The sequence below is a fragment of the Erinaceus europaeus genome, chromosome 5 (assembly GCF_950295315.1).
Source record: "Erinaceus europaeus chromosome 5, mEriEur2.1, whole genome shotgun sequence".
NCBI lineage: Eukaryota > Metazoa > Chordata > Mammalia > Eulipotyphla > Erinaceidae > Erinaceus > Erinaceus europaeus.
Genome location: NC_080166.1, coordinates 33,772,503 through 33,793,670, shown reverse-complemented (window position 1 = coordinate 33,793,670; position 21,168 = coordinate 33,772,503). Strand labels below are relative to the sequence as shown.

The 21,168-nt window shown below is 46.2% G+C and overlaps 1 protein-coding gene across 2 annotated transcripts in view; it reads left to right on the top strand.

Annotated features, from left to right (window-relative positions):
* MTMR12 (myotubularin related protein 12) overlaps positions 1-20,327 on the top strand; it is an 83,938-nt gene extending 63,611 nt beyond the window's left edge. Inside the window, exons 9-16 of one of the 2 annotated variants that reach the window (XM_016191469.2) lie at positions 2,427-2,533; positions 3,405-3,529; positions 4,521-4,599; positions 6,557-6,627; positions 9,950-10,122; positions 13,143-13,310; positions 14,992-15,153; positions 19,233-20,327. In XM_016191469.2, coding sequence (XP_016046955.1) covers positions 2,427-2,533; positions 3,405-3,529; positions 4,521-4,599; positions 6,557-6,627; positions 9,950-10,122; positions 13,143-13,310; positions 14,992-15,153; positions 19,233-19,805 — 1,458 coding nt within the window. In that variant the 3' untranslated portion in view covers positions 19,806-20,327. The remainder of the gene's footprint in view (positions 1-2,426; positions 2,534-3,404; positions 3,530-4,520; positions 4,600-6,556; positions 6,628-9,949; positions 10,123-13,142; positions 13,311-14,991; positions 15,154-19,232) is intronic. The other variant, XM_016191466.2, reaches the window with a different exon arrangement.
* The last annotated feature ends 841 nt before the right edge of the window (positions 20,328-21,168 follow it).

The window sequence follows — 21,168 nt, the reverse complement described above, 5'->3', positions numbered from 1 at the left end:
CTTAACACTATTCTATTTACATAACCACTTCATTCTATTTACATAACCTCTGTTAACAAGCACCACCCTCCCTCCAGGACATTGGTGGTTTAGTGGTAGAATTCTCACCTGCTCCGCCCCCTCTCCTCGTCATACCCTGATTTTCACCAGTCACTTTTCTCTCCACCCTCTCTGCATCGCATCCTGTGCCCACCCTACTGGGCTAGTATATTTATAAGGACAAGATTGTTTGTAGTGTTTAGTTAGCTTAGCTTGGTATAAATTGCGCTGCGTCCTGCATGAATAAAGAGATACTGCATACAGCTCAACCATGAGTCCCTGGTCGTCTGTTACCCGCCCATGAAGCCAGCCCATTGAAAACAACAGAACTGAGAGATAACATATCCCCAAGAAGGGAGCCTGTGTTGTTTTTGAGGGATTCACCCTCTTCCTTGTTCTGCTCCCATGTTTCAAACTCCAGCCCTGCGTTCCCCTCCTGAGCACATCTGGTTTGCTTCCCCCAATGTCTCCATGTGGATGTCCTGTTGGCACCAGACATATTCCTTCATCTTCCTCTGAAGCCCTTCACCAGTTCCCCTCCCAGATGTGTCTGTGCAGTGCAGAGGTCTCTAATCTCCCCATCCACAGTGTTGTCAGCCAATCAACATAGCAGAATTACAAAGGGCACTGCCTCCCGCTAACTCTACCTTTGAGCTTTGGCTGGCTCTGTAGAGGCTTGGCTCTCGCCTCCCTCTACCCCTTAGCCAGGCCTTTGTATGGTGGCCAAAGTCCACAGTTGTATACCTTACCCCGGCCAGCTTTCCCCTCTCCCCTCCACTCCCCTCCAAACTCTGCTGGCAACAACTTGGCTCCTAGGATCATTTCTAATTGCTTTTCCTTCCTGCAAAACCAACGAAACAAAAACTCCCAGCATAGCCAGAAAAATGCCTAAACACTTCAACCTATCACTCATACATTTCCTCTCACCTTTGCCCTTCTTTTGTTGCTCCTTGAAACTCTCTCTTCCATCACTGACCACACTCTGTCTCCTGTCATGTTGGTCGACTGACTTCCTCTTTGAGAGGGTACATTCCCTACAGGTGGACACAGTCTCTTAGCCATTGGTACATTTCTCCCAACCTGATGAGTCACTCTTCACGCATAGGTCTCCCATCACTACATGCAGGGAAGCCACCTTTCCGTTCTCTCTGTCGAGAACCTCAGTGACAGCAGTGGTCCCTTTGTGCCACTGTCTGAGACTTAGACTCTTCCAGCGTCAGTTTCTTGCTCTTAGTGGAGCTGACAATAACACTTAACCTCAGACTGTCACATCAAAAACTAAAATGAGTTCATTCATATAAAGTGTTCAAGAGAAACTACTCCAGCAATAAATATTAATCCAGTAATAATACTCTCATCTAGCCTCCATGTATTAAAAGCTAGTCCAAGTGTGTGTTGGACTACAAATGAGTCTAATTCTGACTACCTAGACCTAGTTGTTTGAAAAATCTGTCTTTATTATTGTGAGTGTTTAGTTTTTTTGTTGTTGTTGTTTGTTTTTTTGCCTCCAGGGTTATCGCTGGGACTTGGTACCTGCACTACTAATCCACTACTCCAGGAGGCCATTTTTCCCATTTTGTTGCCCTTTTTAAAATTTTTAAAAATTTTTTATTGTTGATTTCTCTTTTTTATAGGACAGAGAAATCTCCAGAGGAGAAGACAGAGGGGGAGAAAAATAGATACCTGCAGAACTGCTTTACCACTCATGAAGTGACGACCTTAACACACTGTGTTACTGCCCGGCCCCCTAGTTTTTGTTTTCTGTCACCAGGGTTAGTGCTGGAGCTCTGTGCCAATATGACTGCACCATTCCCAGTGGCCATTATTTTTCTTTTTAACTTTCTTTTTTGATAGAGGGTGAGAGGCAGAGGTAGAGGTAGAGACAGAGAAGGAGAGAGACAGAGAGAAGGAGAGAACTTAAAGTACTGTTCCATTACTTGTAAAGTGTCTCCCCTGTGGGTATGTACTTGGGACTTGAACTCAGGTCCTTGAGCATGGTAGCATGTATGCTCTATTTGAAGAGTCACCTCCTCACCATAGCTTAGTGAAGTTGAACATATTTTGTATTGAGGTTACAACTGTATATATATATATATATATGTGTGTGTGTGTGTGTGTGTGTGTGTGTGTGTGTGTGTGTATGTATACATACATATATATAATTTATTTATTTTAATGGAGAGATAGACACTCCATCTCTGGCTTATTGGTGGTGCTAGTGATTGAGCCTGGGACCATGGAGCCTCAGGTATAACTGTTTTGCATAACCAGTATGCTATCTCCCCATCCTGAGACTACAAATTTTCTGATGTGAATTTCAACACTGACCTGACCTGTCCTGTGCCAGTTTGTATACATTATTCCTGCGAAATCTTTCATCTCTGCAGATATGGTGTTGGTCCTGCCACAATGGATGTGCCCTTTTGAAAATGTCAGCACTGCCCAAAGAACAGGATGATGGCATTTTACAAATACAGAAGAGCTTCTTGGATGGGTCAGTACATGTCATTATTTCGCTCTGTTCTTGTTTTCCAGGAAAAGCAGGAACACTTCCTTAGCAGTATGTATGTCCATTTCTGTCATAGTGCTCAGGAATTCAACTCAGAGTGGCCATTCTTAACTACTCTGAAAGGAGTCAGGACAACTAATCATTCAGAATATATCAAGTAGGACTGGCAAGAAAGCTCACCTGGATAATGTGCCTGCTTTGACATGTGCACAACCTAGACTTAAACCCAGTCCCACCACATTGGGGGCAGCTTTGGTGCTATGGTTTCTTTCCCTCTTCCTGTGTCTCTGTCTCTGTCATGCTATCAGAAAAAGTCATCTTGGAGTATTGAAGCCCCAGTGATGACTAGGAAGGAAAGAAGGAAGGGAGGGAGGAAGCCATCACCTGCATTGTTATAGAGATGCACACAGAAGTGTCTGGGGGAAGTAGCATGATGTCTGTAAATGTTAATTCTTTTCAAATCTAGGTTATGGTAAAGGTCACTGTGCTAGTCTACTTTTCTGCATGTTTGAAAATTTTCCATCTGTAGGGTTAAAAAAACAAACTCCAAAGTGGATGACTCAAGACCAGAAAAGGGACAGGCTTGAGAGTGAAATTGCCTTGGTTCAAATCATGGCTCTATTAGTTGATAAGCTGCATAGTCTTGGACCAGGTTGTTCCTCTCCAAGAGCCTCTAGTTCCATGTCCTTTGACTGAGGGTGGTAATCAGTGGAAATCATGCCATAATTATGTGGGAGAACGCTAAAGGGAACCTTCTAAGCTCCTTACAAAAAATCTTGGTTAATAGTCAGCACTCAGGAAAGAACTCTTTCTAGTCCCTGCCTATCCTAACCTCTTGTTGTTTGTTGCTACCTAGAATTTACAGGATCATCCACAGACCTCCCTATGAAAATGTCAAAACAGAAGACCTGTCAAGCAACTTCCTGTCCCTGCAGGAAATCCAGAGTGCATACTCTAAATTTAAGCAGCTGTTTCTGATAGGTGAGGGGAACAGCAAGCAAGGCTTCCTGTCAGATGGGACAGGCCATGCTGCATGGGTCAGGGCAAAGTTGGGGCCCTATTCGCCAGGTTTCTTGTGGTAACACAGAGGCTCATGGTCGTGAGGGCTGATGTCCTAGAGGGGAGGGACTAGTAACTAAGGGACCAGCTACCATTGCCACCCACCCTTCTCCGTTTTTCTTCAGACCACCACCCTCTCCTTTCCCTTGCTCCTGGCCAGGGTGAGCTTCACCTTTTAAGGCAAGTTGTGGTACTGCAGTGTCTATTCACTGGCTTCTTTTACAGTGAGTGATTTATAAAATGACTGATCTGTTTGGTTTAAGGTTTATTCTTGTTTTTGTCTTTCACTGGGAGCTTTGTGCATGAGTGACTCCCATTTCTCCCTGCAGGCACAATTTTTTTTTTCAGGCACAATTTTTTAACATTGAAATTTATTTAATTTTTTTTTTGCCACAGAGCTGGGGCCCTATTCCTGTATGATTCCTCTGGTCCCAGGAGTTTCTTTTTCTTCCTTTTTTTCTTTCTCCCTTTCTTTCTTTTTTTTTTTTTTCCTAGGGAGATAAAAGGAGGGTCACTATAGTGCCACTTGTGAATTGTCCCTTGTGGTAACCGGAGGCTCAAACCTGGGTTCTCCAATATGATAATGTGTGTGCTCTGCTGGGTGAGCCATTCCCAGGCTTCCTTTGTATAGACATTTTCTTGCTTTTAAATTTTGTTTTGTCATCTCCAGGGCTTCACCACTCTGGGCTGGCTTTTTCAGATAGAGACCAAGAGGCAGAGAGAAAGAGACCACAGCATTAAAGCTTCCTCCAGTGTGGCAGAGGCCAAGCTTGAACCTGGGTGGGGCACATGGCAAAGCAATGCACTGTCCAGGTGGGCTCTTGTGTTGGCCCTGCTCTTGAATGGCTCAGTTGAATGGTCAGGCTGGGTGTGGGTGATGTGGCCTCTTGACTCACTTTCTTCTTTTTCTTAGATAATAGCACTGAATTTTGGGACACTGACATAAAGTGGTTTTCCCTGCTGGAAAGTAGCAGCTGGCTCGACATCGTCAGGTATTTCTCACCATGATTTTGCTCACAGATTTTACAGTTCTGTAATTCAGAGCCAGAAAGCAAACCAGCAAAGAATTTGACTGATTTGTATCTCACAGTTAGATACTCTTGGGCCTCATTCTGCTCAGTGCTCGCTGGATTTTACTTATTACTGATTGCTGTTTCACATTTGATAAAAACAGATATACTATCTGTACAAAGGAATTATGTTCACTAGGTTATAGGCTAGGGACTGAAAATCTACTAAAAGGGCATAGTACCCCCAAGGCCTCCTGGAAATATCCTGGACATTGGGAAGGGAAGGAACCCCATCTTTACTGAATACCTTTTTAGAGAAAAGGTATCTTCAATGTATATTAACTACTGACAATTTTAAGCCATGATTACATCCTGGAAAGTGGCTCAGTAGGTAGAGCATCAAACCAGCAGGCATGAAGTCCCAGATTCAATCCCCATAGTATTGCATATGCCAGAGAGATAATGTTCTGGTGTTCTCTCTCTATCTCTCTCTCTCTCTCGTGTTGAGTAAATAAGTCATAAAAAATAATAAGAAATCATGATTAATGTCAGTTCGTTTGTGTCTGGAAATGAGGTTAGATCCTCAGAAAATAGAATTATATTTCCCTTCCCACTGTGGAATTTGTCTAGTTCCTCTGTGTTGCCATTAAATAAAGATACAGGCAGGGCCGGGCGGTAGTGCACCAGGTTAAGAGCTGAGCTAGGGAGCCACAGCACACTGCTCATTAAGAAATGTATATGGAAGAGCCAGCCACACATCTTCTAATTCTAATCTTCTAATATATCATTTTATACAAGTGGTGTAGTAGGTTCCATCTCTGTGTCAGGTGGGCAGAGGGTGGAGTACCAAGGAAGGCACCACCACAGACAGAGCTGCTGTGTATGTGTAGCCCTGGGGAGGTAGAGGCAAGTCAGAGCTACACGTACAGGGAGTATTGCACCTGGAGATACTGAAGTGTTTCTCGCCACACTAGGTCCTTTTTACCACGATGACACCTGGGGCAGGTGAGCTCAAATTGGACGATGAGCCTGCAGTGCCATTTCCAGATGTGGGCTGTTGTGGGTCTAGCTGGGCCTCACCAGCAGACTCAGCTGTGGGATTTGAGTCAGCACTTCTTTGCTTAGAAATCTCCTAAGAAGGTTCTGGGCGGTAGCGCAGCGGGTTAAGCGCACATGACGAAATGTGCAAGGGCCGGCATAAGGATCCCGGTTTGAGCCCCCATCTACCCACCTGCAAGGGGTTGCTTTGCAAGTGGTGAGCAGGTCTGCAGGTGTCTGCCTTTCTCTCCTCTCTGTATTCCCCTCCTCTCAATTTCTCTCTGTCCTATCCAATAACAACAGCTATGACAACAATAACAGCTACAACAGTCGCAACAACAAGGGCAACAAATTGGAAAAAATGGCCTCTAGAAACAGTGGATTCATAGTGCAGGCCAGGAGCCCAGCGATAACTTGGAAGCAAAAAAAAAAAAAAAAAAAAAAGGAAAAGAAAGAAAAAAAGAAAGAAGTCTCCTAAGAGCATTTCACATCAACTGTAGAACGCTCTGCTGAACATTTTAAGTTCCTAGTAAGCAGGCCTCTTAGTATCTGAATAATGTTAAGTAGTCATTTGTTTCTTCTTTTTCTTTTAAATGAGTTATTCTATTTATTTTTTTTATTTGTGCATATGAAAGAAAGATTGAGGAAGAAGCGAGCTAGACCAGCACACCATTTTGCATGCAATGCTGGGAATCGAACTGGGAACCTCGGGAATGGAAGCCTGACACTCTACCAGTTGGACCAGTTCTCCAGCCACAGTCTTTTATTTCTTTAGTGGAGTATCTTAGCATGAAAATAAAAATGAGATAGAAAACTGAAGATCAAGTCAGACCATCTATAAATTTCTTACGGTTTATGTACCAAGCTCAAGGCCTAATGTCGCCTTTCTCTTTCTATTTAGACGGTGCCTGAAAAAAGCAATAGAGATTGCTGAGTGTCTGGAAGCACAAAATATGAACATCCTTCTTTTAGGTAATATATTTCAAGAACAAATTAAAAAAATGGTTTCCATTTTAGTTATTTATTTTACTTTGCCAAAGCACTGCTCAACTCTGGCTTAATGGTGGTGCTGTGGATTGAACCTGGAGACTTTAGTGCCTCATGCATAAAAGTCTTTTTTTTTTTTTTTGCAAACCCTTATGCTATCTCCCCAGTCTCTGTTTTGGATTTTAGTATTATAGTTTAAAAATAAGTACTTCCAGGGGTCCAGGTAGTGGTACATCTGGTTAAGCATATTACTAAGTATAAGGACCTGGGTTGGAACCCCCACACCCCACCTGCAGGGGCTCCGCTTCACAAACAGTGAAGCAGGTTTGCAAGTGTCTGTCTTTTTTTTTTTTCTCTCTCTGTCCTATCTAGTGAAAATTAGAAACAAGAAAAAAAAAAAAGAAAAGAAAAAACAGACCTCCAGGGGTTGTAGATTTGTAGTGCCCTAGCAATAATAAGTAGTGTAGCAGTGCTGTAGATATATTCTTCTCTCTTCCTCTCTCCCCCATTTCTCTTTGTCTCTGTCAAAAAGAAAGAGAGAAAAGAAAGGGAAGGGAGGGAGAGAGAGGAGAGAAAGAGAAAGGAAAGGAAAGGTAGCAAATATGCCTGCTGGGAATGGCAGCTTCATCATGCAGCACTGAGCTCTTCTTTTGATAATCCCTCCTATGTAAGGAGACCCAGGCTGCTGTAACTGTTGGCTTTTTGTCTGTCTGTAGAACAACCTTGAGTGGTCACCATAGAAACATTGTGGTCCCAGATTTGCTTTTCTTAGAGGCCTCAGCCTCCCACTTGGACAGACAGGACAGAAAGTGCAGAAGGTGCAAAATCAAGTATAAATAGCCTTGCTGCAGAGATGGTTGGTGGGATTGTTTATATCTGAGCTAAATCTGCTGTTTAAGACTATTTTCTTTCTGATAGCCCTACACTTCAGATTAAATAGATCTTCCCATGCTCTCATGGCCTCATGCTTTTATCATTTCCCCAACACTTCTCATGGCTGTGAGATTTAGCTGCTCTGGGCACATGGAGGCTTGTCTACCTGTAGTTTTAGCACCGCCTGATGCTGACTCACTGGCTTGGATTTCAGTACATTTATCAAGTACCTACTATGTGCTGGGCTCTGACTGCCTCCCAGGAAAGGTGGCCCAAGCATGTTACTCATAGTGACAGAGTAGGATGCTAAGTGACCAGTGAGGTGGAGGAGGGGCTACAAACTGGGGGTCAGAGAGGTAGAAGCCTTCATCAGGCTGCTAATCACAACAGTTTGCACGAAATGAAATCTGAGTCTTGGGCTTGTGTGACTGGACTGCCACTTGATCTTTTACCAGCCTGCTGAGCTGCAACTCCACTGAAATCTCATCCTGAAGCTCCCTGTCCTGCTACTGGCCTGTTAATACCTCTTGTGCAAGGTGGGAGATTCCCTTAAAGTGAAACCATTTTCAAACCTGGCAACACTAGAAAGAAAAGGCTTTTCTGTAGAGATGATTGGTGGGGAATGTCAAGCCCTTGAAATCACTTGGTCTGGCCACTGCAGCTTTTTTCGCAGCTGCATTAAGTACTTGTTTTTAAGTTGATAATTTTGTGTGACCCACAAATGGCGTTGTAAACACCCAAATGACCATTGATAGAAGAAAAGATTCCTTATGCCTGGATTAGACTCATGTATACCTGCAGCTGAAGCTTGTCTCCACCTAGCTCTGTTATGCTTCAGGGTTATAGGTCAGTCTCCCCCCCCCCCCCCCAAGCTTATCACTAGGGCTTGGTTCCTACACAGCTCCACTCAACTGTTTGACAAAAGGTGAGACAGAGAGAGAGAGAAAGACAGTTCAGATTCATCCTAAGACAACTAATTGGGAGTGAGTATGTGGTCTCCTGTGCCAACTGGTCCCAAACACTTAAGTAAGTGCTTGGGAGAGAGTCACAGTGTAGGATTTGTACAGTGTGTGTCAGGGCAGATACATGGAAGTGAACCGTGGGGAATTTCTCCTCTGAGGCCAGAAAAGAGATGCAGGTACTTTTGTGTTTCCCAGAGAAAAACGAGAAGTGCCCTAGAGCAGAGTACTGAACACTTTGTATTTGAAGTCCAGAAATGCTAAACTCTCTCCAGAGCAGAGAGAGAGGAGATGGGAATGAAGAGAGATGGCTAAGAAGGTGAGTGTGAGAAGAAGCTGGGTCTCAGAAGAGTGAGTGCAGTGATGGAGCTGGAGGGACTTTCAGCATGGTCTGCAAGGGGCCAGGAAGTCACCCTTGCATGCATGAGTCTGGCCCCACAGTGTGGCACATATGGACATACACATGCCAACAGAGACAGGGGCATCATGTGTGTTTGTTCAGGAAAAAGACCCATGTCTGGAATCTGTGCTGGACACTTAGCCTAGAAGTGGCTCCTCACTGGCCTTTGACTTTAAAGAGTTAGAATGTGACGGTCATGTTTGATAACAGGCCTTAGTGTTAGGGACACTTCTGTTTGTAAGGTCCTTGAGCAACTTCCATCTCCCCTACCACCATGGGGTGTTTAATTCTATTTTATTTAATTTTCCTTTTTTTTTCTTTTTTTTTTTTTTTTTACTGAGGTAACACTGGATTATGAGCTGTAGGTCTCATAATCTTTTTTTTTCTTTTTTTAATTAATTAATTATTTTTTTATTATTGGGTAGAAACAGAGAGAAATTGAGAAGAGAGGGGAGACAGAGAGGGAGAGTAACGGAGAGACACCTGCAGCCCTGCTTCACCACTCGTGAAGATTTCCCCTTGCAGGTGGGGGCGGTCTCATAATCTTTACACATCTTCACACTCACCGTCAAGACAACAATACCCCTTTACCGCAGACCCCTCTACCTTGTCAACACTCTTCCACTCCTAATCTGGCAACAGCTAAGACCTTGTAGTCTAAGGGTTTTGACTTTGCCTATTCCCTTGTGTGTTCTCTCTCTCTCTCTGTCTCTCTCTCTCTCGTTGTCACTGAGACTTCTGCTCTGGACCAGCTTTCTAAGATAGACAGAGATGGAGGGAAAGATGCCATAGCAACAAAGCTTCCTTCAGTGTGGTGGGGGCTTGGCTCGAACCTGGGTCATCTGTTTCTTTGTATCTTACATATGAGTGACATGATCCTATGTCTATCCTCCTTCTGACTTATTTCCTAGCTTAGTGTGGCTCCTTTCAGTTCCAGCCATGCTGTGGGAAAAAGCAGGCTCTTCCCTTACAGCAGAGAGTGGAACCCTGCTATACCTGTGGATGTGAACTCACTTGGCCACCTTTTAACACTCACCTCTCCTTCCTCTCTGCACCCCTGCTGGGGCCCTGCTAGAGGAGAATGCATCCGACCTCTGCTGCCTCCTCTCCTCCTTGGTGCAAGTGATGATGGACCCCCACTGCAGGACCCGGGTTGGCTTCCAAAGCCTCGTCCAGAAGGAGTGGATCATGGGCGGGCACTGTTTTCTGGATCGATGCAACCACCTGCGTCAGAGTGACAAAGAGGAGGTGAGTGACCATTTCAGTCCCAAAGACACATGCCAGACCTCAGGGTTTTGCTTTCAAAGTACACACTGGATAGGCCTGTCAATAGGGCCTTGTCGGTTCACTATTGGACTTTGGAGGAGCTGGAAGCTTTACATAACATTATAACCCTTCCTGGAGGACAAGGATGTTAACAAGTCTGTTTGGAATCTCCTTTATTATTATTATTATTAATTTATTTATAAAAAGGAAAAACTGACAAAACTATAGGATAAGAGGGGTACAACTCCACACAATTCCCACCACCAGAACTCCGTATCCCATCCCCTCCCTTGATAGCTTTACTGTTCTTTTAGCCCTCTGGGAGTATGAACCCAAGGTCATTGTGGGATGCAGAAGGCAGAAGGTCTGGCTTCTGTAATTGCTTCCCTGATGAACATGGGCATTGACAGGTCAATCCATACTCCCAGCCTGCCTCTCTCTTTCCCTAGTGGGGCAGGGTTCTGGGAAATTGGAGCTCTAGGACACATTGGTGGGGTTGTCTGTCCAGGGAAGTCTGGTTGGCATCATGCTAGCTCCTCTTTTGAGTTGTGTACACCAAGGGTGTATGTATAATTCACATTGGCAGTGAATTATACATTGTAAAACTTAAATAAAATCAATTTGGGAGAGTCTTGCAATTTCTGCTCAGTTAATCTTTGCATAAAAAAGTAGTGGCCTGGAGGTATTCTAGTGGATAGAGTGTTGGAAGTCTCAAGTTCAGTCCCTACCATCATATATGCCAGAATAGTGTGCTCACATCACTCCCCCCTAATCTCAGCCCCCCCCATAAGTAAATCTTTAAAAAGGAGAAGGAAAAGGGCTCAGGGTGCAAGTTTCCTACAAAAAAACATCATGAGACCAGGGTATAGCCTAGAGTGCATGTTTTGTGTGTATGAGTGAGTACCTGGGTTGATCCAAAGAACAAAAGGAAAAGAAAGAGGGAGGGAGGATGAAGGAAAGAATGAAAAGCAAGGGGTAACAGACAAAAGAGAGGGAGGAAGAGAGAATTAGGAATAGGTGTTACATAAGGACACAAAGTAAATCTTCCTTGCTCATACATCTTTTCAAGATAAAACAGAGGCTTATGTTAATGCTGTTCATTAACAGGACCTGAAGGCAAGTAGCTCTGGGCTAGGTACTCTGTCTCCTGCCTTGTGGTTATGTGAATTGCCCCAGGCTTTTGCCTCCAAACTCAAGCCCAGGACACTGCACAGGGTTCTGTAGTGAAAATGAGCCCCCATCTTGTGGTGGACTTGCCATGGTCACAGCCATACAAACTCCTCCAGCTGCATCACTAGTGTGAAGAAGGAATGAAGACAGGTGGGCTTTTCTTTAATTAAATCACCTGCTCAGTCAACACGTGCCAGTGGCGAGGCCTGTGGTTTTGCTTAGTTGGGTTGATGCGTGTCCATATGCAGTTTGGACAGCATGACACCGTAGCTGTGGGAACGGGGCTGTGGTTCTTGCTCGCAAGGGCTTGGTGTGTTCTCAGAGATTGAGGCTTCTCTCACTCAACCTGGAGTCTTCTTTCTATTTAAGCCACTCTCTCAGTCTTGGAATGAATTCTTTATTTTTTCCCTTTATTTCTAAGATTTATTTATTTGTTTATGAGACAGAAGAGAAGGAAAGAGAGAACCAGAGCATCATTCTAGAACATGCAGTGTCAGGGGTTGAACTCAGGACCTCATGCTGGAAGGTCTGATACTTAATCCACTGTGACGCCTCCTAGGCCAAATCACTCTATCTTTCTGAGGAGCTAATTTGCAAGGTTAATGGGACTCCAATAATGCACCTGGCAAAGAGCCACTCTATTAGGGGCAAAGTGTGGTTTTGTTACTGATCTTCCTTGATGTGTCAGCATTAAATTGAGCAGCTGGAGAAATAGCTTTGCCATGTGCGCAAACCAGGTTTGAACCCAGCCGACAGGGCAATGAAGGAAGCTTTGGAGTTGTGCTGTCTCTCTCTCTCTCTTTAAAACAAAATTAGTCTTTGCTATCATTGAAATCAATTGCAAATGCTCATCTGGGTGCTGATCAACAATAAGATTTTGTATATTTCATCTTTGGTGGGTTTTTCTCTCCTCCCCCTCCTCCTCCTCTTCCTCCTTCTCTTTTTAAGTTGCCACCAGGGTTATTGCTGGGGCTTGGTGCACTACCAGTCCACCACTCCAGATAGCCATTTTTACTCCCCCCCTCCAGTTTTATTTGATAGGGACTTCCCAGCCTCCTTGTCTTTTTTTTGTAATGTCACCAGGGTTACTGCTAGGCGTTGATGCCTCCATGATAAATCCATGGCTCCTGGTGGCCATTTCTTTTTCCTGTGTTTGATAGGACAGAAACTGAGAGAGACACTAGCAGCCTTGCTTCACCACTTGTGAAGCTTCCCCCTCTGCAGATGGAGAGTAGGGGTTTGAACCCAGGTCCCTGCACATGGTAACACGTGCATTCAACTGGGTGTGCCATCACCTGGTCCCCATATTTCATCTTTGAAATATGCTTCACACAGGAAAACTAGTCCAGGAATCTTTACCACTTGGGATTGGGTAGAATCACTGTGCTCCTTAAGAATGCAGTGCTTAGAAAAAAAAAAAAAAAAGAAGAATACAGTGCTTAGAAGTAGTCATCCCAGGGTTCTGGTGCTAGTGCAGCGGGTTATGCTCACATAGCACAAGGACCGGCGTAAGGATCCCGATTCAAGCCCCCGGCTCCTCACCTGCAGGGGGGTTGCTTCATAGGCAGTAAAGCAGGTCTGCAGGTGTCTGTGTTTCTCTCCCCCTCTCTGTCTCCCCTCCTCTTTCCATTTCTCTGTCCTATCCAACAATGATGACATCAATAACAATAATAACTACCACAAGAAAACAAGAGCAACAAAAGGGAAAAACAAATATTAAAAAAAAAAAAAGTGGTCATCCTGTAGATGTCCAGGAGACTGTTGCCTGCACTCAGGGCAGCGCTGGTGGACCCCAGCTCTCGTTCGGTGACGTGTCTTTTGTTTTCACGCAGGTCCCCATGTTCCTGCTGTTCTTAGACTGCGTCTGGCAGCTCATGCACCAGCATCCCCCTGCCTTTGAGTTCACGGAGACATACCTGACCGTGCTGTCAGACAGCCTCTACATTCCCATCTTCAGCACCTTCTTCTTTAACTCACCTCATCAAAAAGACATCAACATGGTAAGAGCCCTTGCAGGAATTGGTGTATCAGAGACATGCTGTCTCACAAGGAGGATGCAGATGATCTTTAAGGAAAAGTGTTAGGGGGACTGGGGAGATATCTGCATAATGACTATGCAAAAATCCTTTCATGCCTGAGGAACCAAAAGGTCTCAGGTTCAAGCCCCAGCACCACTATAAGCCAGAATTGAATAGTGCTGTGGTAAATGAGAGAAGAGAGAGAGAGAGAGAGAGAGAGAGAGAGAGAGAGAAAGAAGAGAAAAAGCAATGGGGCTGGCAAAGTGACTCACTTGGATAGTGTGTTGCTTTGCCACGTGTACGACCCAGTGTGAGTCTAGTCCCTTCCACATTAAAAGAAGCTACGGTGCTGTGGTCTAGTTCACTCTCCCCATTCTTTGTCTCTGTCGCTTTCTATCTGAAAAAGTCATTCTGGAGCCATGAAACCACAGCAGTAAACAAAAATAGTAATAACAACAACAAGGGGACTGGGGTGGTGGCATACCCAGTTGAGACACGCCTCCATGCACAAGGAGCTGAGTTGAAGCCCCCGGTCCTCCTCACCTCCAGGAAGGAAGCTTTATGAGCTGTGAAGCAGTACTGCAGGTGTCTCTCTCTTTTTCTCCCTGACTCTCCCTACCTTTCTCAATTTCTGTCTCCAAAATTAGTTATTAACAAAAACAATGACAATAAAATAATGACACCCATATGACACAAACTAGACTTGAGGCCCAGAGTACTTTGCAGCCGTTGGTGTTTATTCCCTGTAGCCTGTAGCATCATTGTGCAGGAGGAGCCAAGGCACAGAAATAATAAGCAATTTGCCTGAGGTCACACAGTACTTGTGGGAACTGAGGGACTGAGCAGAAAGTCCTCCTTTGTAACACTGGCCTTTTTCATTTGCCTAATGCCTGGATTACTTTGCCGGTAAGGGAGATAGCCAGAATTTGCAAGTGAAACCACTTCAGCCTCAAGGCTGACCTCTCAGGGTTCTGTCTAGCCTTCGCACCTCAGAGCTTACCTAGACCAACCAGTTTTGGTGGGAGGTGGAGAGTGGGGCCGGGTCACAGAGCCAGGCTTCCCACCTCTATCCTGCTATTCACCAGCTTCGGGCCTTCAAGCAGTTTACTTCTGTTCTGCCAGCCTCAGTTTCCCCAGAAGTGAGTTGGGAAAATAACAATGACCTCAGAAGATTGTGGGAAGTGCCCAGTGTCATGGCTGGCTGGTGTCCCACAAGAAAAGAAAATATTCCGCAAAGCACAAGGACCGGCATAAGGATCCCGGTTCGAGCCCCTGGCTTCCCTCCTGCAGGGGAGTCACTTTACAGGCGATGAAGCAGGTCTGCAGGTGTCTTATCTTTCTCTTCCCCTCTCTGTCTTCCCCTCCTCTCTCCATTTCTCTCTGTCCTATCCAGAAAATGACGACAACAAGAATAACTACAACAGTAAAACAAGGGCAACAAAAGGGAATAAATAAAAATAATAATAAAAAAAAAAAAAGTGTTCTACCCACCTCCCTCCTCAAAAGCCTCCAGTGAGCCGCATTTGGCAGCCTGTGAATGTGGGGCTGGGGCCCATGGGTGTGGGTCCCAGGCAGGGTAGGCACACCCTTCCTGGCACCCGTCCCGGGGGAGTTTGGGTATGCTCTCCCTGGACGCTGTCATGACACATGCTTGTTTTGGCAGGGCAGGGAAAACCTGGACATACAAAGCAAGCCCTTGAATCTGCTCACTGTGTGGGACTGGTCTGTACAGTTTGAACCCAAAGCTCAGACACTGCTCCAAAACCCCCTCTACGTAGCCAAACCGAAACTGGACAGGGGCCAGCGGAAAGGATCGCGCTGCAAAGTAAGATGACCATGAGTCACACCTCTGCATCTGCACAGATGCTCCATGCAGGTTGGGATGACCTGTGGCTTATAGAGAGTGTGCAGGGTTGAGGTCTATGATGGGAATCTGGTGTCTTACTCCTGCCTGAATGTGTGGTCAGCAGAGCGAAGGGAACATTGACTGTGTGGCTTTGCTCATGTGTGCTGGGCCTTGGCTCCAATAACAGGACCTTCGTGAGCCAGGACCCTGACCAGCCTGTCAAGCGTCTTCCAGTCTCTGCCTCAGCTCCCTCACTGTAGGACAAGGCAGTCAGAAAAAACAGGCCTCAGGCCAGACTTGACCCAAGGACTGTTCTTCAATGAGTCACCCCAATGCCCAATTATTTGGGTCTCTTTAGATAAGCCTTCCTATTTTCACAAGTTATCACAACACTTCAAATTCCCTAGTGATACATGATTTACATGGAATTTCTCAGCTCCGTCTCCAGGTCTGGAATATCTCCCAATCAGATTCCACAAGGTAGCAAGTCCCCAGGCTCTCCTTCACCTCACTTCTGCTCCTGCCTCCCCCCCCCCCCGGGGGTGGGGGGTGTTGTTCCAGGGGTCCTGGCTAATTCTGGTGAGGGAGGTGGCTTCACTCTGGAGGCCTGGGCACTCAGGTGAGCCAAAGCCAGTGCTCTATTTCATAGGTCTCGGGCCTTGGGTGTCCATTTTCTCTCCCAGGATCCCTCATTCCTGCTGACTGCCCTGAGCCCCAGAGCAGGTAGGCCAGAGGTCCATTTTTTTTCTTCAGTGTATTGTGCCCCCTGGTGGCAGCATGCACACCTTACCTCTCAGGATCTCAGAACTAGCCCTGGTCTGAGAGGCAAGCTGTGGACTCAGGGGCCACCGAGCCTAACTACTTACTACTAACTTTCCAGGAGAAGAAACTAAGGTTCCTCCCCTCTTTCTTTTTAATACTTTACTTTACTTTTAATTAGAGATATATAGAGAAAGATGCAGAGAGAGAGGTGGGGGAGAAAGAAACAGAGAGACCAGAGCACTGCTCAGCTTTGGCATATGGTGGTGCTGGAGATTGAACCTGAGTCTTCGGACCTTCGGGCATGAGAGTCTTTTGTATAACCATCATGCTCTCTCCCCAGCCCCTCAGGCTCCCTTTTGGAAGGCTGCATTTCATTTCTCTGCTTAGGTTCAGTTTTACTTTTGTTTGTTTGAGATTGAGTTATGTACTTTTTGAGAGTCTGGAGCACTGCTTCGGTAGGCCTAGGTGGTGCTAGAGAGGGAGAGAGATAATCATCTGAACCACTGCTTCACCACTCATGAAACATTCCCTTGCAGTGGTGTTGGACCCAGACATTGAGCATTATAATGTGTGTGCTCAGCTAGACACACCACTGGCCTGCTCCCACCTCTTCTGACTATTTTACCCATCTCAACAACCTTTCACACTCTAATATAAGCACTTGCTTTGACTGCCAGTAGAGTTATAAAAGAAGGAAAAGTGTAAATGTTCTTACATTTTCTACTCTGAGCAGCTCAGCAAACAGAACCATCTGGCTAATTCAGCTCATTCCCCAAATTCCTTTAGTCCCCGCCTTTCTCTCTGTCTAAAGGAATCTTTATGACTTATTCTTAACCACCTACCTACCGATTTCCTAATTACCAGTCGACAGAGTTACTTCCTGAAAGCTACCAGGCAGGTCTTTGGGTTGGTGGTACTGCCTCCTTGAAGGTGTTCAGCATATTGTAGAAGCTTCCCCTGTCGTCAAAGTTCATGGCGCCAGTATGCCAGGCTAGCTTCGTGGCGGTAGACAGACGACCAGGGACACAAGGCTGAGCAGAGAAGCTGTATTTCTTTATTTATGAGCCAACGGTTTGTTGTTAAAGTTCGGGGGCTCCAGCAGGCCGGGCTAGCGTCGCAGCGGTAGAGAGAGACTCAGGGACACACGGCTGGGCTGAGAAGCTGCAGTTTAATCTTTATTCACGAACGGGCAAATCACCACACCATGTGCTTCTCCATCATTCTCCCTCTGCAGCTGCTGCTGGGACTCTGGACCTCCTTAGCATAGGGGGCGGGGAGAAAAAGGGGCGCGAAACTAGCAAGGGCCAAACCAATTCTCTCAGAGTTGGGGGGAAGGGGAACAAACCAATATGAAACATAGCAACAATGGTTCAAAAAATTAATCTAATCTAATCACCACACAATTTTTTTCCTCCATCTTTCTCCTCCGGCGGCAGAGTCAGGAACCCAGCAAGTATGTAGGGATAAGGGGTGGGGAGAAGGAAAAAGCGCAAAACTAGTGAGGGCTAAACCAAATTTCCGGGAGGCAGAGGAGTGAGACCAAACCAATGTAACAGAATGACCATGTAAATAGACCACAACCTCAAGCAATGTAACAGAAGAGATCCCAGCAGCAGAACTAGAAGCATACCAACATTCCCCCCTAAAGTTCTCAAAGAGGAAACATTTTGCACTCTTAAAAAAAAAAAAAACAGGAGGAGGGAGGAGTCAGAAGACAGATCGTCAGTTGAACACAAGTCTTGTCCACCGGAGGTCCCAGGTTTGATTCCTGACACCACCATATGCCAGAGCTGTGCAGTGCTCTGCTCTCTCTCACTCCCTCCTAAATACCAAGGTAAGTCTCACAAATATTGGTGACAGACAGGGCAGCTGTGGAGGTGGCTCAGCTATAGAGTGCATGCATGATGCCCCAGGTTTAGACCCCCAGCTCCACATATACTGGGGAGTGTGCTGGCCCTCCCCTCTTTCTCTCACGAAATATCTAAGTTTTCATTTCATTTCTTTTTTTTTTGCCACCAGGGTTATCACTGGGGCTCAGTGCTGGCACTACAAATCCACCACTCTAGGCGGCATTTTTCCCCCTTTCTTTCTCTCTCTCTCTCTCTCTATTTTATTTTGATAAGATAGAGAGAAATTGCAAGGGGAAGGAGACGGAGAGAGGGAGAGTGGTGGATCAGGAGGTGGTGCAGTGGTAAAGCAATAGACTTTCAAGCATGAGGTTCTGAGTTTAGTCCCCAGCAGCACATATACCAGAGAGATGTCTGGTTCTTTCTCTCTCTCTTCCTATCCTTCTCATTAATAAATAAATAAAATCTTTTTAAAAAAAGGCGGGGGGGGGAGACACCTGCAGAACTGCTTCACTCCTCATATAGCATTAAACAAATAGGCATGACCCTCAGACTCCCCTAAATCAGCAGTCTGTCTTAAGTTAATGTTGTGCCTCAAGAATCCTTAGTGCAAGGGTGGGGGTAGATAGCATTATGGTTATGCAAAGAGACTCATGCCTGAGGCTCCAAAGTCCCAAGTTCAATCCCCCCATACCACAATAAGCCAGAGCTGTGCAGTGCTCTGGTGTTTCTCTGTGTCATTCTCTCTCTGCATCTCTCTCGAAAATAAAATAAATATTAAAAAGAGAAAAGAGGGAGTCGGGTGGTGGCGCAGTGGGTTAAGCGCATGTGGCGCAAAGCGCAGGGACCAGCGTAAGGATCCCGGTTCGAGCCCCCGGCTCCCCACCTGCAGGGGAGTCGCTTCACAGGCGGTGAAGCAGGTCTGCAGGTGTCTATCTTTCTCTCCCCTCTCTCTCTGTCTTCCCCTCCTCTCTCCATTTCTCTCTGTCCTATCCAACAACAAAGCAACGTCAACAATGGCAATAATAACCGCAACGAGGCTGCAACAACTAGGGCAACAAAAAGGGGGAAAAATGGCCTCCAGGAGCGGTGGATTCATGGTGCAGGCACCGAGCCCAGCAATAACCCTGGAGGAAAAAGAAAAAAAAGAGAAAAGAAAGAAAAAGAAAGAATCCTTAGTGCCTTGCTGAGAGGGGAGTTGGAAGCTTCTCTCAGTGCTTCTGTTTCCCTTGGAGTTGTGTGCACTTGTTTTGGCCCATTTCTTCATCTGTTGACATCTGTGTCATGGGGTAAAGGGAGAGCCCTGTCTTCTCTGGGTGTTAGTACTAGGATGAATTCTCAATCACAGGCAGATCAGAGGTGTCATGACCTGTTGCAGCAGATGTTTGCCCCAGACCACACTCTCAGGCTAACCAGAGATCTCTGCTTGTTTTGTGTTTTCTTTCAAAGCATCACCAACGCCAGCTTTCTTTGCCGCTTACCCAATCAAAATCATCTCCTAAACGAGGATTTTTCAGGGAGGAGACAGACCACCTAATCAAAAACCTACTGGGCAAGAGAATTAGCAAACTGATCAACCCCTCAGATGAGCTGCAGGACAGCTTCCGGGAGTTCTATGACAGCTGGCACAGCAAGCCCAGCGACCACCACGGCCTGCTGCTGCCACGCATCGAAGGGCCAGAGGTCAAAGTGTGGGCCCAGCGCTACTTGCGCTGGATCCCCGAGGCCCAGATCCTGGGCGGCGGCAGAGTGGCCACCATGAGCAAACTTTTGGAGATGATGGCGGAAGTGCAGAGCCTGCAGGAGAAGATCGAGGAGCGAAACAACAGTCAGGGGGCCCTGCAGGCCAAGGCCCCCTCCTTGCTGAGGAACTCTGCCCGCCTGTCCTCTCTGTTCCCTTTTGCCTTGCTGCAGCGACACTCCTCGAAGCCTGTCTTGCCCACCAGTGGCTGGAAAACTTTGGGAGATGAGGAAGACTTGGCTAAACGAGAAGATGAGTTCGTGGATCTGGGAGATGTGTGACCCATCGTGGGGTGATTGCGGCAAAGGAGCGTTGTTGATGGCTGGGGACAGGAGTCCAGCCCCTCTGATCTGAGACCAGTGTGTCTCACTGAAGCTTACTGCTGGAAGGGAGGGAGGGAAGGAGAGGTGGGGACATCAGCCCAGTGCTCAGAGAGTAAACTTGAGCCTTCAGGAAAAGAGCTACTTCTCAAGTTTTTTTCCCTCATGCCCCCCCCCCCAACTATACAGTTCAAACAAGGTCTCTAGTATTACTCGTCAGAAGACATTGCTACTCAACCCATACTAAATAGAATTCCCACTGCCATTTGCTGTGGAAGTATTATATAAAGCCTGGAGTGCCGGCTTACCACGAGAAAGGGCTGGGATGAGAGGGAGTCTAGGACTCGAGACTTTAGCTCCTCTGCTATGCCAAGATGATTTATCCAGTTCTTGGGAATAGAAGTGTCTTGTCACCTGTCTCAGTTCAGAGCCAGTTATACTTTACATGCTATATATCTGGCCAGCAGAAGATTCAAAGAAGTATTAAGGTGTGTGACATTCATTTAAACAAACCATTGCAGTTTTTTTCCCTTTCTCCTCCTCCCCATGGAGAAGGCTAGAGAGAGTCCCATCCATGTTACCCACCCCGAAGTCTCAGACCACCCTTCTTCCTGCATTGGCGGTGTCACTTTGGTGACAACTTCAGACCCTTCGTGCCATGTGCCCCCAATCCTCCTCGATTCTGCCTTGTACACAGTGGTCCCAGGACCTTGCTGCTAAACACGCTGGTGTGACGAGGATGGCTCTCCCATTTGCCCAGAGCAGCTTCCGTTCCAGGTGGGGATGGGAGTGGGGGGTGCTCAGCGTTGAAGAGAATGACTCTGCCTTTTCCTAACAGCATGCCGGGGCTTCAGAGCACTTATGCCCATGGCCCACTCCAGCAGCCCCAGTGTCCCCGCTATTCTTTTGTCATTTTACAGACTGAGAGGCAGGGTCACTTGTGAACCGGGCTTCCACAAAGGAAATGGTTAAGCACAAGTATCAGAAATGCTGATGAGGGTGGAAGTAGATAGCATAATGGTTATGCAGAGACTCTCATGCCTGAGGCTCCGAAGTCCCAGGTTCAATCCCCTGCACCACCATAAACCAAAGCTGAGTAGTGCTTTTAAAAAAAGGAAAAAAATGCTAATGATCATATAGTACTTCAACTCTAAAGCCATAGAAGCAACTTGACAATGCCTGGTGTAACCTTGTTGTATCTCTGTTCAAACAATAGACCTGTCTGAGAGCAAGGAAAGACACTTTGTTGGGACCAGTGTTTTCCATTCTCAGTGGGACCTTGTAAAGTCCCTCATGAGGAGAGGAAAGTACATTTCTCCGTCGG